Source organism: Gorilla gorilla, chromosome 17 (genome assembly GCF_029281585.2).
Source record: "Gorilla gorilla gorilla isolate KB3781 chromosome 17, NHGRI_mGorGor1-v2.1_pri, whole genome shotgun sequence".
In the NCBI taxonomy this organism is placed as follows: domain Eukaryota; kingdom Metazoa; phylum Chordata; class Mammalia; order Primates; family Hominidae; genus Gorilla; species Gorilla gorilla.
The window spans coordinates 38540001-38554707 of NC_073241.2; the positions used below are offsets into that span (position 1 = coordinate 38540001).

At 44.4% G+C, this 14707-nt stretch overlaps 1 protein-coding gene across 1 annotated transcript in view; it reads right to left on the bottom strand.

Annotated features, from left to right (window-relative positions):
- Positions 1-9111, bottom strand: part of GNAL (G protein subunit alpha L) — a 189361-nt gene extending 180250 nt beyond the window's left edge. The window contains exon 1 of the mRNA XM_031003599.3: positions 8349-9111. Within this exon, the coding sequence (XP_030859459.2) occupies positions 8349-8724 (376 nt within the window). The 5' untranslated portion in view covers positions 8725-9111. The remainder of the gene's footprint in view (positions 1-8348) is intronic.
- Between the last annotated feature and the right edge of the window lie 5596 nt (positions 9112-14707).

The window sequence follows — 14707 nt, forward strand, 5'->3', positions numbered from 1 at the left end:
GTTGGCCAGGATGGTCTTGATCTCTTGACCTCATGATCCACCCACCCCGGCCTCCCAAAGTGCTGGAATTACAGGCATGAGCCACCGCACCCAGCCTCAGCCCTCTTTATCCCTGAGCTCCCAAGTGACACTGCTGGCCACTGCCTTCCTCCAGAAACCTCTTCCTTTCTTGGCTGCTGCCAGCCCTCTGTCATTCTTCACACTCTTCTTCCTCCAGCCCTTTTTGAAAGGCTGGAGTCCCATGGCCTCCTATCCTGGGCCCTCCTCCCTTCCTTTCTCACTCTGCACGTCCTCCCTAGGTGGCATGTCCTCTCCGGGTGACGTGTGGTCCCCAGGTGGCATGTCCAACCTGGCCAGTGCACTAATGACTCTGGGTGACACATCCATCTCTGGCTCTGCAGCCTCTCTGAGACCCAAGGCAAATGCCCAGCTGCTCTCCAGCCACTGCCCGCTGGACACCCAAGGCCCTTCAGTCTCAACACATCTAGACCGGAGCTCACTGTTCTCTTCTCCCTCCAACTGCCTCCTCTTCTTAAATTCCTTACTCGGAGAATGTCCTTGCCATTTTACTGAAGGGTTCAGTGACATTTCTTCACCCAGATGCTCTTCTTTCCCTCCATCTCATCAGTCACCAGGTTCCCGGGATTCCATTTTGCCCACACCCACAGACACGTCTGCCCCTTCCTGTCATTGTCACTGCATCTGAATGAGGTCGCCTCCTCACATCTCTCTCTCTTTTTTTTTTTTCTGAGACTGAGTCTTGCTCTCTCCCCCAGGCTGGAGTGCAATGGCACGATCTCAACCCACTACAAACTCCGCCTCCCAGGTTCAAGTGATACTCCCACCTTAGCCTCCTGAGAAGCTGGGATTACAGGCACCCACCACCAGCTAATTAAAAGTTAGCTGGTAACCAGCTAATTTTTGTATTTTTAGTAGAGATGGGGTTTCACCATGGTGGCCAGGCTGGTCTCGAACTCCTCACCTCAGGTGACCCGCCCACCTCAGCCTCCCAAAGCGCTGGGATTACAGGCGTGCACCACCGTGCCCGGCCTCCTCACATCTCTTGACTGGGCTGTTGCAGCTGCCTCCAGCTGGCCTCACAGTCACTGGCTAATGTTTGGCAAAGCCAGCCTGCCTGGGCTTGATCCTGGCTCAGTCACAGAGGGCTGTGTTCGCCTGGGGCTGGATGTCCTTTGCTAGGATGTGCGATCTCATTATGTGAATTTATATACATTATTTCAATTAATTTCATTTACTCCTGTCAATAAGCCAGTGGGATTAGGATTATCATTGAGATGGAAACTGAAGCTCTGGGGGGTGTACTTAAGTTTGTGCAACTGGAGGATGGGGGTGCTAAGGGCCTCGGACAAGGTCTGACTCCAGTGCTGTGCTCTAACCATCACATACGCCCCTCTGCATCTTTTAGTGGGTCATAGGATATCCCTAAATTTTGAAGGAAGTGTTCATAAAATGGTCATATATTCCAGTGACAAAACTACCTGTTTTCAGGGCCAGTATTAATCATGTGAATAAACGCGAGAGGGTTGACAAGTCCAAGAGAGCATTTTTGACAGAGTGTTCTGAACTTCTGGTCTTTTGCCAAGTGAAAGAACAAGATAAATCCCTGGGATGAAATTAGGCTTCATGTAAACAACGGCAGTTTCCAGCCTATAAAATTTTAGTATCATTGCTATAACGGTCTATAACAAGTTATACCACATAAAAGTTTTGACTTAAATGCAACATCACTGCATTCTCTTTAAGGCTGTAAGGATGTGTTATGTGTGCTTTTTTTTTTTTTTTTTTGAGGCAGAGTCTTGCTCAGTCGCCCAAGCTTAAGTGCAGTGGCACAATCTCGGCTCACTGCAAGCTCTGCCTTCCGGGTTCACGCCATTCTCCTGCCTCAGCCTCCCAAGTAGCTGGGACTACAGGTGCCCGCCACCACGCCTGGCTAATTTTTTTTGTATTTTTAGTAGAGACAGGGTTTCACCATGTTAGCCAGGATGGTCTCGATCTCTTGACCTCATGATCCACCCGCCTCGGCCTCCCAAAGTGCTGGGATTACAGAGGTAAGCCACCGCGCTCGGCCAGGATGTGTTATGCTTTTGTGAGTTCAGAAACATAAGGAATAGCCAGAGTATTGGGATTTCTTCTGACTTTGAAAGCCACGGTGCCACAGGAGGCTGTGGCAAAAAACGAAGACAGCAAGTTAATAAGGATGTGCCCAAGGCTACTGCACAACTCCAAAACTATTGTCTTTCCTTGGTCACTTCTGCCTTCATTAAGAAAGACATTTACTTGGGAAAAAAGTCATCAAAATCCCAGAGTGGAAAACATTCCTTCTGTTTTTTTCCTTTGTGTGTGTGTGTGTGTGTGTGTGTGTGTGTGTGTGTGTGCGTGAGTGCATGTCTGAGCATGTGTGCACCAGGCACTTCCTCTGACAGTAACTAAAGACACAGATTAAAATCATGCCAGCATTTTGATATAAAAGAAAGCCAGCAAATGTCCCAAAGAGATTGCTTCCTTCTTGAAAGATGTATTCCAGACAGAGAAATAGCAAATACATAAACCATAACAAGAAATAATTGAAAAAAGGAAAAAAGACAAATCCTATCTACAGTTGAGGATTTAAAATTCGAATAACAATCCAGGAAAAGAATCATATTAAAAGAGTAGTTGAGTGGAACGTGATAACCCTTCCCCAACAGGAAGGTAGTGAACACAGTCAATGAAAGATGAAGAAAAATCAATGGCATTGACTCTGTTACAACTCCATGAACTCAATAGCAGAAAAATTCACCTGAAGAATGGTGAACACAGCTTTGTTTGCTATATGTGTTCATTTGGCAGATTAAATATTTTGATTCACACCAATTCACATCAAGTATGCTTTTAATTGGTGTAGACCCAGGGCCTCTGCCAATGGTCTCTCATGTGCGTGAGCCCCGAAAGCCTAGTGCACAGCCTGCAGAAAAGTCTGTGTGACCTAGGTTAGATCAGCGGTAAGAGCCAGCAGCCCGTGACTGTATTAGCCATGTAGATCACATTTTATTAATTTGAGCAAATGCTTAAAAATAGGTAGGTTTCAGAAATTCCGAAGACCTGGCAACTTTGGGCCTGTGTTCTCACAAAGCCACAGTGGGATGAAGCTAGGATGCAGCTGTCCCTTTTAGACAGGGCACGCACTCGCCGCCTTAGCCCTTGTTACGGACTGAATTGTGCTTCCCATCCCCCTGAATTCATATGTTGAAGCCCTAACCCCCCACATGACTGTATTTGGACATAGGGCCCTTAAGTAGGTAATTAAGGTAAGATGAGGCCGTAAGGTGGGGCCCTAATCCCGCAGTGTCCTCGTAAGAAGAGGAAGAGACACCGGAGATCTCTCCCTCTTTTTGTGTGCACACAGAGGAAAGGCCATGTGAGGATACTGTGAGAAGGTGGCCGTTTGCAAGCCAGGAAGGGCGCCCTCACCAGAAACCAACCCTGCTGGCACCTTGATCTTAGACTTCCAACCTCCAGAATTGTGAGAAAATAAACGTCTGTTTTTGGTCATTCAGCCTGTTGTATTTTGGTAGGTAAGCAAGCTGACTAACACATACCTCATGCTCAAGACCATGGGAGTTATCTGAGAATTCCTCTCATTACCTACCCTCCGCACCCAGTCATCTGACCTGCTCCCCAAGCCCGTGAGCTCCCCACTCCTACTATACCACACTGCTCTAGTTTGGATCCCATGATTCCTTGTCTTGACCACTGCCTTCTAACTGGAAAGTTCCATCCCACCTCTGCACCTGCTTAAAATCCAGCCATGGCATGCTTCAACCATGCTCCATCTAAAAATTAAAATGGGAGCATATCTCCTCATAGTCACAGTGGCTCCCAGATTCTTGTGTTGTTGCCAGAGGATTGTGTGGGGTGCTACGTCCTGTGCAGGAAAGAAAGCTGAGTCATCAGGATCGACCCCATGGGGGAGACAGAGCACCAAGACACCTATGGAGCAATGTACCCCAGTGCTCCATGAGAGGAGCACAAAGAATTCACAGGACACAGGGAGTTAAACCTTTATTTCCACTAGAGGACTCTGGGAAGGTCTTCTTGAGGACTCATCATGATGGGAGACGGGACTCACCTCACACTAGCAGGCATGGAGTGATAAAGGGCACTTGACTGGACACAAGGGCTCATACCTGTAATCCCAGCACTGTGGGCCAAGACAGGTGGATCACTTGATCTCAGAAGTCCAAGACCAGCCGGGGTAACATGGTGAAACCCCATCTCTATATAAAATACAAAAGTTAGTCAGCCGTGGTAGCATGTACCTGTAGTCCCAGCTACTTGTGGGGCTGAGGCAGGAAGATTGCTTGAGCTGGGGAGGTCCAGGCTGCAGTGAGCCATGATCACACCACTGCACTCCTGACTGAGTGACAAAGTGAGATCCTGTCTAAAAAAAAAAAAAAAAAAAAAACAGCGACATAGTCTTACTATGTTGCCCAGGCTGGTCTTGAACTCCTGGCCTCAAGTGATCTGCCCACCTCAGCATCCTAAAGTGCTGGGATTTAAAAAAAAAAAAAAAAAAAAGACACTGCTGGAGCAAGTGCACCTTCCCTGGGTCTGAGGTCTCTGAACCCAATGCCCAGCTTTCGGTACACATTTCCAGAATAAACAAATGAATGTGGTCAGCGAGCAAGAATAAATGGCTGTTAAACACAATGGCAGCATAAGTAATTATCTGAGGATATTAATGGTCAATAAGTCGTATTTCTGACTCAAAAATTTCCAGCTAAATCCATTTTAAAGCCTAATAAAATCAAGAACCTTTGTGTGTTTAACTCAAATCTATATAAAATTGATAAACAATGTCAACCCCATGTAACAGTATGCGTTTTAGTGTAGATATTGCTGGGTGGAGGATACAATACACTCCCCCTGAAAAGTGAGTCATTTGATTTTATGTCATTTTAGATATGATGCTGATATATAAACTCTATGAGGCTGTGAGATGATGTCTTCAAAGAGTACTTTCAAATGTGTTACAAGAAGCTGACTCTTTAGAGCTCACCATTCTATTCTTCAGACCATATCTCATCACATTTGTTTTTCACAGATTCATAGTCTAATAACTTTTATTATATATAAAGCATTTTCTGCTTCTCATATCCTTTTATTATTTTAAAATTATGTTCAACTGTAGAATCACATCAAAACAACACTATATTGTCACAACTCCTGATCCTATTTGTCTTATTGTTTTTGTGTCAGTTTCTTGAGATGACAACTCTCCCCCCTTTAAAAAAATTCTCCCCTTTTTGAATTATTTTAATTTGATGCATTTAAAAAATTTTGGCTGAAGTAATTTCCAATTAATGTCTTTCCAGGTAAAGCATGGTGGCTCATGCCTATAATCCCAGCACTTTAGGATGCTGAAGTGGGTGGGTCAGTTGAGCCCAGGAGTTTGAGATCAGCCTGGCCAACGTAGTGAGACTTGTCTCTATTCTTTTATTTATTTATTTATTTTTGAGACAGGGTCTCCTGCGCACCACCTGGCTAATTTTCGTATTTTTTTGTAGAGATGGGGTTTTACTATGCTACCCAGGCTGGTCTTGAACTCCTGAGATCAAGTGATCCACCAGCCCCAGCTTCTCAAAGTGCTGGGATTACAGGCATGAGCCACCGCTGTGTCTCTATTTTTTTTTTAAGTTTCCTTCCAGAAAAATATGTGGATGAGGGTATACTTTGAGTACTTGCATATCCGAAGATTTATTTTACCCTCACACACCAACAATGGTTTAACAAGGTATGAAATTCTAAAGTTACACTTCTGTATCAGACCTCTGGAAACATGTGCTCTGCGATATTCTGGAGGTGAGCACTGGAGGGGAGAGCTCTGCTACTGCTCAGCCCGCGTCCCTGTTGAGATAACCTGAGTATTTACTGTTTTTTGTTGTTGTTTCTTCAAAAATATTTCCCTTTGCTTTAGAAATTAGATATTTCACCAGGATACAACAGCTAGGTTTATGTTGTTTTAAATTATTCATTCTTGCAGTGGACAAGTCCTCTCAAACTCAATATTTATTGTATTCTAGATCTTAAATGAAAGTTGCATTCATTTATAAGCAGGCATCTCGCTAAAGTCATGGAATAGCTCCTTCTCCCATGCATAGCAGAGAGCACAGACCTGAACGAGTGTTCTTCCTTACATCTCACAAAATTGAGATCAAAAGCCCAATTATTATTATTTTGTCTTAAAATTTAAAAGGCAACAAGTAGTATCAGGAAATTGTGATTTTGTTTTCATTCTACGGTAGAGTGCATAGAACCATGTTTTCTAATTGTTGTAAGAGCACACGTATTTGCTACAGCTAAGCTCTGAAAAATACTACTAGGAGAGCAAGCATTTGGTTCCTTGAAAACGCTGGGATTCTGCACCCGCCCTCCTGCACGCAGTTACACAGCGAGCACACTGGGGCCCGCCACCCTTTGGTGCAGCTGGTTCTCAAGCGGAGCAAACCTCCCAGAGCCGGGGTTGAGCTTCCAAAGTAAAATGCAAGTGCTTTGAGAAACCTGAGAAAAACAAGCAATGGGGAAAGGATTCCCTATTTAATAAATGGTGCTGGGAAAACTGGCTAGCCATATGTAGAAAGCTGAAACTGGATCCCTTCCTTACACCTTATACAAAAATTAATTCAAGATGGATTAAAGACTTAAACGTTAGACCTAAAACCATAAAAACCCTAGAAGAAAACCTAGGCATTACCATTCAGGACATAGGCATGGGCAAGGACTTCATGTCTAAAACACCAAAAGCAATGGCAACAAAAGCCAAAATTGACAAATGGGATCTAATTAAACTAAAGAGCTTTTGCACAGCGAAAGAAACTACCATCAGAGTGAACAGGCAACCTACAAAATGGGAGAAAATTTTCGCAACCTACTCATCTGACAAAGGGCTAATATCCAGAATCTACAATGAACTCAAACAAATTTACAAGAAAAAAACAAACAACCCCATCAAAAAGTGGGTGAAGGACATGAACAGACACTTCTCAAAAGAAGACATTTATGCAGCCAAAACACACATGAAAAAATGCTCACCATCACTGGCCATCAGAGAAATGCAAATCAAAACCACTATGAGATACCATCTCACACCAGTTAGAATGGCAGTCATTAAAAAGTCAGGAAACAACAGGTGGTGGAGAAGATGTGGAAAAATAGGAACACTTTTACACTGTTGGTGGGACTGTAAACTAGTTCAACCATTGTGGAAGTCAGTGTGGCGATTCCTCAGGGATCTAGAACTAGAAATACCATTTGACCCAGCCATCCCATTACTGGGTATATACCCACCCAAAGGACTATAAATCATGCTGCTATAAAGACACATGCACGCGTATGTTTATTGCAGCACTATTCACAATAGCAAAGACTTGGAACCAACCCAAATGTCCAACAATGATAGACTGGATTAAGAAAATGTGACACATATACACCGTGGAATACTATGCAGCCATAAAAAATGATGACTTCATGTCCTTTGTAGGGACATGGATGAAATTGGAAATCATCATTCTCAGTAAACTATCGCAAGAACAAAAAAACAAACACCGCATATTCTCACTCATAGGTGGGAATTGAACAATGAGAACACATGGACACAAGGGGAACATCACACTCTGGGGACTCTTGTGGGGTGGGGGGAGGGGGGAGGCATAGCTTTAGGAGATATACCTAATGCTAAATGACGAGTTAATGGGTGCAGCACACCAGCATGGCACATGTATACATATGTAACTAACCTGCACATTGTGCACATGTACCCTAAAACTTAAAGTATAATAAAAAAAAATGCAAGTGGAGCTCAAGTTCTTTCTCAAAAGGCAGCAGGCCACACCCACCCACAACACGGTGATTGGAATAAAAGCTTTGCGGTTAAGCTAAAAGGCCTTATAAATCTCCTTTCATCTGTGTTCTTAAAACAAACTGCTAGCCTCCTCGTGTAGCAGGAAGTGAGAGGCTAGGGTAGACATCCCCGGGGATTAGACCCTGTGGAAGGTGATCAATCGAGGGGGAGACTTCCCAGAGAGGCTCATTAATTAGAGCGAGCGAGCGGCAGTAAGCTCCAGGCACTGGGAGGGGCAGAATCAGCCCGTAGTGTCCTCCCGGCTAGGTCAGGGGAACCATTCCACCCACAGTTTAAACGCTCTGTAGCCCGTCCGCGCCCGCCGCCCGTCCGGGTCCAGTCTCGGGATTCAGGAGCCCCTCCCGCCGCCGCTCCCCGGTGCCCGCCGCCCCCGCGGGCCCGGCGCGCTGTCCCCGGGGCGTCAGCCGACCTCGCGGCCGGGACCTACCGAGCAGCAGGAGCCGGTGCGTCTGCTGCAGGTCGCGCTTCTGCTCGCGCAGCATGCGGTCGATGCCCCGGCTCACTTTCCTCGCCTCCTTGACCGCCTCACGCTCCTTGGCCGCCTCGCGCTCCTCGGCGCTCAGCTGCTCGGTGCGCTGCCGCTTCTCCTTCGGCTTGTCTGCTTTGGGCCGAGCGCATGCCGGGCTCCCTTCGCCGCCCCGAGGGAGCAGGGTCCGGGCCGTGTCCCTTGCGGCCGCCCGGACTGGGGCCAGGGCCGGGGCCCGGGCGGGCTGCGAGTCCTCCACCGGCGGCTCCGAGGCCGCGCAGGGGTCGTCCCCTGGGCCCCCGAAAAGCAGCGGCCGCAGACTGTAGCACAGACCCATGTGGGCGCGGCACAGCGGGGGCGGCGCGCGGGACTAGGGCGGGCTGGGCGCGGAGGGCGGCCTGGTTCCCGCGCCCAGTTCAGGCCGGCGCCTCAGCGGAGGGGCGGGAGGGGGCTGCACCCGGACCCTGTTCGGCGCTGCCGGCCGCCAGCTGCGGGAAGGGGGTGCGGCAGGCCGGGGCCGAGGGCCACAGCCCCTCACTGCCCCAGAGGGTCATTTTGCATTTTCTGCTGTGTGCAAGGGGTGGCGGCCGCCTTGGCTGGAGATCACTTGCTAACGCCCAGAGCGGACCGAACCGACGGGCCTCCGCGAGCCCGGCCCCCGTTACCGTAAATGCCGCCGCCGGTCCAGCCCTCGCTACCGTAAATACAGCTGGCTTTCGTTACCGTAAATACTGCCTCCCAGGCTGGTCCCCGTTACCGTAAATACCGTCGCGCGGGCGAGTATTCTGTACCGTAAATAATGCCGTCTGAGCCCGGCGCGCAGCTGCGGACAGTGCCGCAGTGGCTGTGCACTCAGTACCTGGAGCCGCAGTTGCGGCAATCAGAAAACCAGGGTGGCTTTGATCTTGGGCGATAGTAACTGAGGACGGAAAGCTGGGTGTAGGAATAGAGACCGTGGCTTTAAAGCCTTCAATTTCCCCAATCCATTTCTTGCAGAGATCTCTGCACCTTGCCACTCCCTTTTCTGCTCATTATCTTACACCCACGTCTGCACACTCTTTATCTCTACTTTAATAGTACTATACCTTTGATCTCTACAAAATCTCCAATTCTGGAGTCTGGTCCACGACACCATTTTCAACAATCTCCACCCTTAAAAATGAAAACCGAGCACATATAATTGCCATGTACTATTTATATTTGCTGAAATGAGAATATGAGATTATACACTGTATTTTGTTAATCCACAATACAGCGCAGAGAGGAGCAGATGCGCCTTCAGACTGGGTGCGCTCTCTCCATGACGCTGAGAAAGAAGCCTGCCAGAGGTGCTATGTCTTCGGTTATTTCCCGCTGAATGCACAGCATCTTATAGAGCTTCTGCAACAGGTGAACATTTCAATATAGCTTGTGAAAAACCTGCTGTAAGATGTGTTCCTTGGAAAATGACATGGAATATTATAGCTGATAGTTAAATACATCTCTCATTAACACACCAGATTAGGCTGCTTAATGAAACAGCATGCAGCACAGTGTGCACTGTACCCGTTGGCACTAGATGTAAATACTACACTGGATTACATTTTTTCTTTTTGAAACAGTCTGGCTCTGTTGCCCAGGCTGGAGTGCAGTGGTGCAATCACGGCTCACTGCAACCTTCGCCTCCCCGGTTCCAGTGGTTCTACTGCCTCAGCCTCCCGAGTAGCTGGGACTGCAGGCACCCACCACCACTCCCAGCTAATTTTTCTTTTTTTTCTTTTTTCTGAATTTTTAGTAGAGACGGTTTCACCATGTTGGCCAGGCTGGTCTCGAACTCCTGACCTCGAGGGATGCACCCACCTTGCCTCCCAAAGTGCTGGGATTACAGGCGTAAGCCAGCGCGCCAGGCCTGGATTACATTTTTAAATCAAGAAGTTGGAGATCCGGCATTCACATTTCTTTTGGGGGTCCTACTAATATCAAATGTGCATACATGTACTACTTTTGACCTAACATTGTTCCCCAAATGTTGCTAAAATTATGGCATACTTTTAGATATTTGAGCAAAAGAAAGGAGGACTATAGAAAATCTAACTTGGGAAAATAGAAAAAGTTACTAAATATCACTGTCATTTTCGCTATTCATTCACTCATCCATCTATCCATTTATCCATTCATCCATTTAATTAAGTGCCTACAGTACGCTAGGCATTCTTGTTGGTGCTGGGTGAGGCAAAGACAGGGGTCCTCATGGAATTTATAGACTAATGAGGTAGAAATATACTCAATCATAAAAACACAAGTAAATATATTAATTGTAAATTACGCTAATGCCATGAAGGGAAAAAACAGTATTCTCAGAGTATAAAGGAAGGTCCTGTTTAAATCGAGATGGGGAAGAGTAGTGTGTGAGGCAGGAAAGGCTTTTTAAGAAACTGAGACCCAAGAGACTTACAGCAATTGCTTTTCTATTATAATTTATTAGCTAAACTTTATCAGTATCATACAAGAAGGATAATATTTTGTATACTAAAGTCAGCTGAAAATGAAAACAAATATTTTATGGATTTTTTTTTTAAGACAGGATCTCTCTCTGTCACCCAGGCTGGAATGCAGTGGCATGATCATAGCTCACTGCAATATAGAACTCCTGGGCTCAAGTAATCCTCCTGCCTCAGCTTCCAGAATAGCCAGGATTACAGATGTGCACCATCAGGCCTGGCTAATTGTTTTAATTTTTATTTTTAGTAAAGACGAGTTTTCACTATGTTGTCTAGGCTGATCTGAAACGCCTAGGCTCAAGGGATCCTCCCACCTTGGCCTCCCAAAGTATTGGGATTATAGGCGTGAGCCACCACACCAGGCCTAGAATGGATTTTTATACTTAAGTACGTCAGTTAAAATGTGGCCCCTCATTGAAAAACTAATAATTTCAAGACAGTGATAGCAGAACATTAAACCATGTGTGTGGCCCTTGTATGAATTTGCAGGTCACAGGCCCATGAAGCTGGCTGTACTTTCTGACTTGAAATATCACAGAATACAATTTGGAGCTGGGAGAAAAACCAGACCATTAGCAGTGAAATCCTAGAAGGAAAGAAACTTCAGAGGTGTGACCCCCTCACATTTGTATATCAAATCTACTCAAATCTTTGGCAGATCACTGAACAACAATGGATGAGGGAGACCTCAGTGGCCTGTCAAAATACTAGAAAAGCTAAAAGAACAAAGATTTCAGGTGCTTCTCACTTTAGGGGAGACAGAGTTTGGAGTCTGAGTCAAACCAAGTGAACTTTTTATAATAAGAAAACAAAAATCATTCATTAGAGAAATAAAACAGAACTCCAAGTCTCTACAACATATCACTCATAATGTCCAGTGTCAAACAAAAAGCACACTAGACATGCACAGAAACAGGAAAATGTGACCCACAAAATTTGATGTAAATTGATGCCTAGATGACTTAACTGTAACAATCAGCAGACAAGGATTTTAAAGCAGCTATTATAAATATGTTCACATGTTTAAAAGAAGAGATACACATAATAAATGAGCAAATGGAGAATCTCAGCAAGAAATTGAAGCATAGCAAGAAATAAATGGAAATACTGAAATTGAAAATTACTATAACTGAAGTAAAAATTCACTGGAGGTGCCTACCAGCAGACTGAAGACAGAATAAATTGAGGAACTACAAAATAGATCAATAGAAATGATCCTATCTGAAAAAAGATGGAAGAAAAGCAGTGGAAGAAAAACACACAGATCTTCAGAGACCTGTTGGTCAATATAATCTGGTCTAATATAAGTGCAGAGTCTTAGGAAGTGAGGAAAAAGAAAATTTTGGAAGAAATAGTGGCTTCAAATTTCTGATACTTGGTAAAAGACAATTTATAAATCCAAGAAACCCAATGAACCACAGGCAGGACCAATACATAGAAAATCAGACCTATGTACATATAGTAACATTGCTGAACTCCAAATATGAAGAGAAAATTATAAAAGCAGCTGAAGAAAAAAGAGACATTATGTGTGATAAACAACATATGAATAATGTTAGCTTTTTACTGGAAACAATAAAGGCCAAAAGGCACTAGAACAACACAGTTGAACTGCTGAAAAACAACGATTAACCTAGAATTTTATGTGATGCAAAGTTATATTTCAATAATAAAGGTAAAAAATAAGATAAAAATCTGAGAGAGTTTGTCATCAGTTGACCCACACTATGAAAAATGATAAATGGAACTCTTTAGGGGGTATATGTCAAAAGATGGTATCAGATTAGGGGAAAAATAAAGATCAGCAGAAATGGTAAATATGTGGGTAAATATAAAAACTATGTGTATTCTTTCCTTTTTTTTTTTTTTTTTTTTTTTTGAGACGGAATCTCGCTCTGTCGTCCAGGCTGGAGTGCAGTGGTGCGATCTCGGCTCACTGCAAGCTCCACCTCCCGGGTTCACGCCATTCTCCTGCCTCAGCCTACCGACTAGCTGGGACTACAGGCGCCCGCCACCACGCCCGGCTAATTTTTTGTATTTTTTAGTAGAGACGGGTTTCACCATGTTAGCCAGGATGGTCTCGATCTCCTGAGCTTGTGATCCGCCCGCCTCGGCCTCCCAAAGTACTGGGATTACAGGCCTGAGCCACCACACCCAGCCATATTCTTTCCTTTTAAACTTAAAAAATCATATTCCTCTTCAAGAAAAAATATTAGTATTGTGGGCTTATGATGTATATAGATGAAATATATGTGAAATATATGAAAACGTTGCAAAAGATGGGGGTAAAGGAATTACATGCTCACAAAATCCCTATATTTTATGTTAAATAGTATATTAACTGTAAGTAGATTGTGATAAATCACCAATACAACTTTTTGCAGTGTTAGAAATAGTCTATAACTGCTTTGTCATATATAAGATAGCCGCTAGTCACACATATTCATTGAACACTTGCAATGTGGGTTTTGTGACTAAGGAACTAAATTTTAATTTTATATAATTTTAATTAGCTTAAATTTTAAATTTAAATAGCCACATTAGTTAGTAGCTATCATTTGGTAAAATGCAGCCTTACAGCAACCACTAAAAAATAATGCAAAGTAGTATGTCTTAAAAGCCAATGGGGAAATAAAACTGAAATACCAAAAAGATTCAATTACACCCAAAGAAAGGAGGAGCAGAGGGAAACAAACAAATGAACTCAATAGGAAACAAATATCAAAGTGGCAGATTTAAATTCAACTATAATTAAATATAAATGGACTAACTGCTGCCACCCCCAAAATAAAGGACCAGAGAATGTCAGAGTGGATTAAAAGGAAAAGACCCAACTCAGTGCTGTTTATAAGGAACACATCTTAAATACAGACACAAGTAGGTTAGTAGTAAAAAGAATGAAAATATATACCATGGTGTTATGGACTGAATGTGTCTCTTTCAAATTCATATGTTGAAGTCCTAACCCCCAGTGTGATGGTTTGTGGAGATGGAGCCTTTGGGAGGTAATGAGGGTTAGGTGAGGTCCTGCGGGTGGGGCCCTGTGATAGGATGAGTGCCCTTATAAGAAGAGACACCAGAGAGCTTGCTTACACTGTTCCTGCCATGTGAGGGCACAGTGAGGTGGCCATCTACTCACCAGGAAGAGGACCCCTCCAGAAGACAGCCACCTGGCATTCTGATCTTGGACTGGCAGCTTCTAGAACTGAGGTAAAATAAATTGTTAAGTCACTCAGTCCATGATATTATGTTGTAGCATAAACTTACTAAGGTATATGCTGTATTAATTTCCCAGGGCTGTGGTCAGAAATTAAAAGCTGAGAAGGTTAAAACAACAGAAATTCATTATCTCACAGTTCTAGAGACCAGAAGGCAAAGTCAAGGTGTTGGCAAGGCCACATCCCTCTGAAACCTCTAGGGGAGGCTACTTCTTGGCCTCTTTCAGCCTCTGGTGGCTCCTAGCACTTCTTGGCTTGTGGCAGCATCACTCCAATCTCTGCTTTGTCTTTTCATGGCCTTCTTTCTTCTGTCCCTGTGTGTCCTTATAAGTTCAGTCTTATTGGATGTGGAGCTCATCCTAATCCAATGTGATCTCATTTTGATCCTTACTTTAATTACAATCTACAAATATGATTTACAAATAAGGTCACATTCTGAGGTTCCAGGTGGAAGTGAATTATGGAGGAGCACTATTTAACCCACTACACTATTTAACCCATCAACTGTGAGAAACCTAGAGTGTCTATATTAACATCAAGCAAAATAGGCTGCAAGATAAGAGGTTTATTGAGAACAGAGAGGACTAGTTCATTATGTCGAAAAGGGTCAGAACATCAGGAA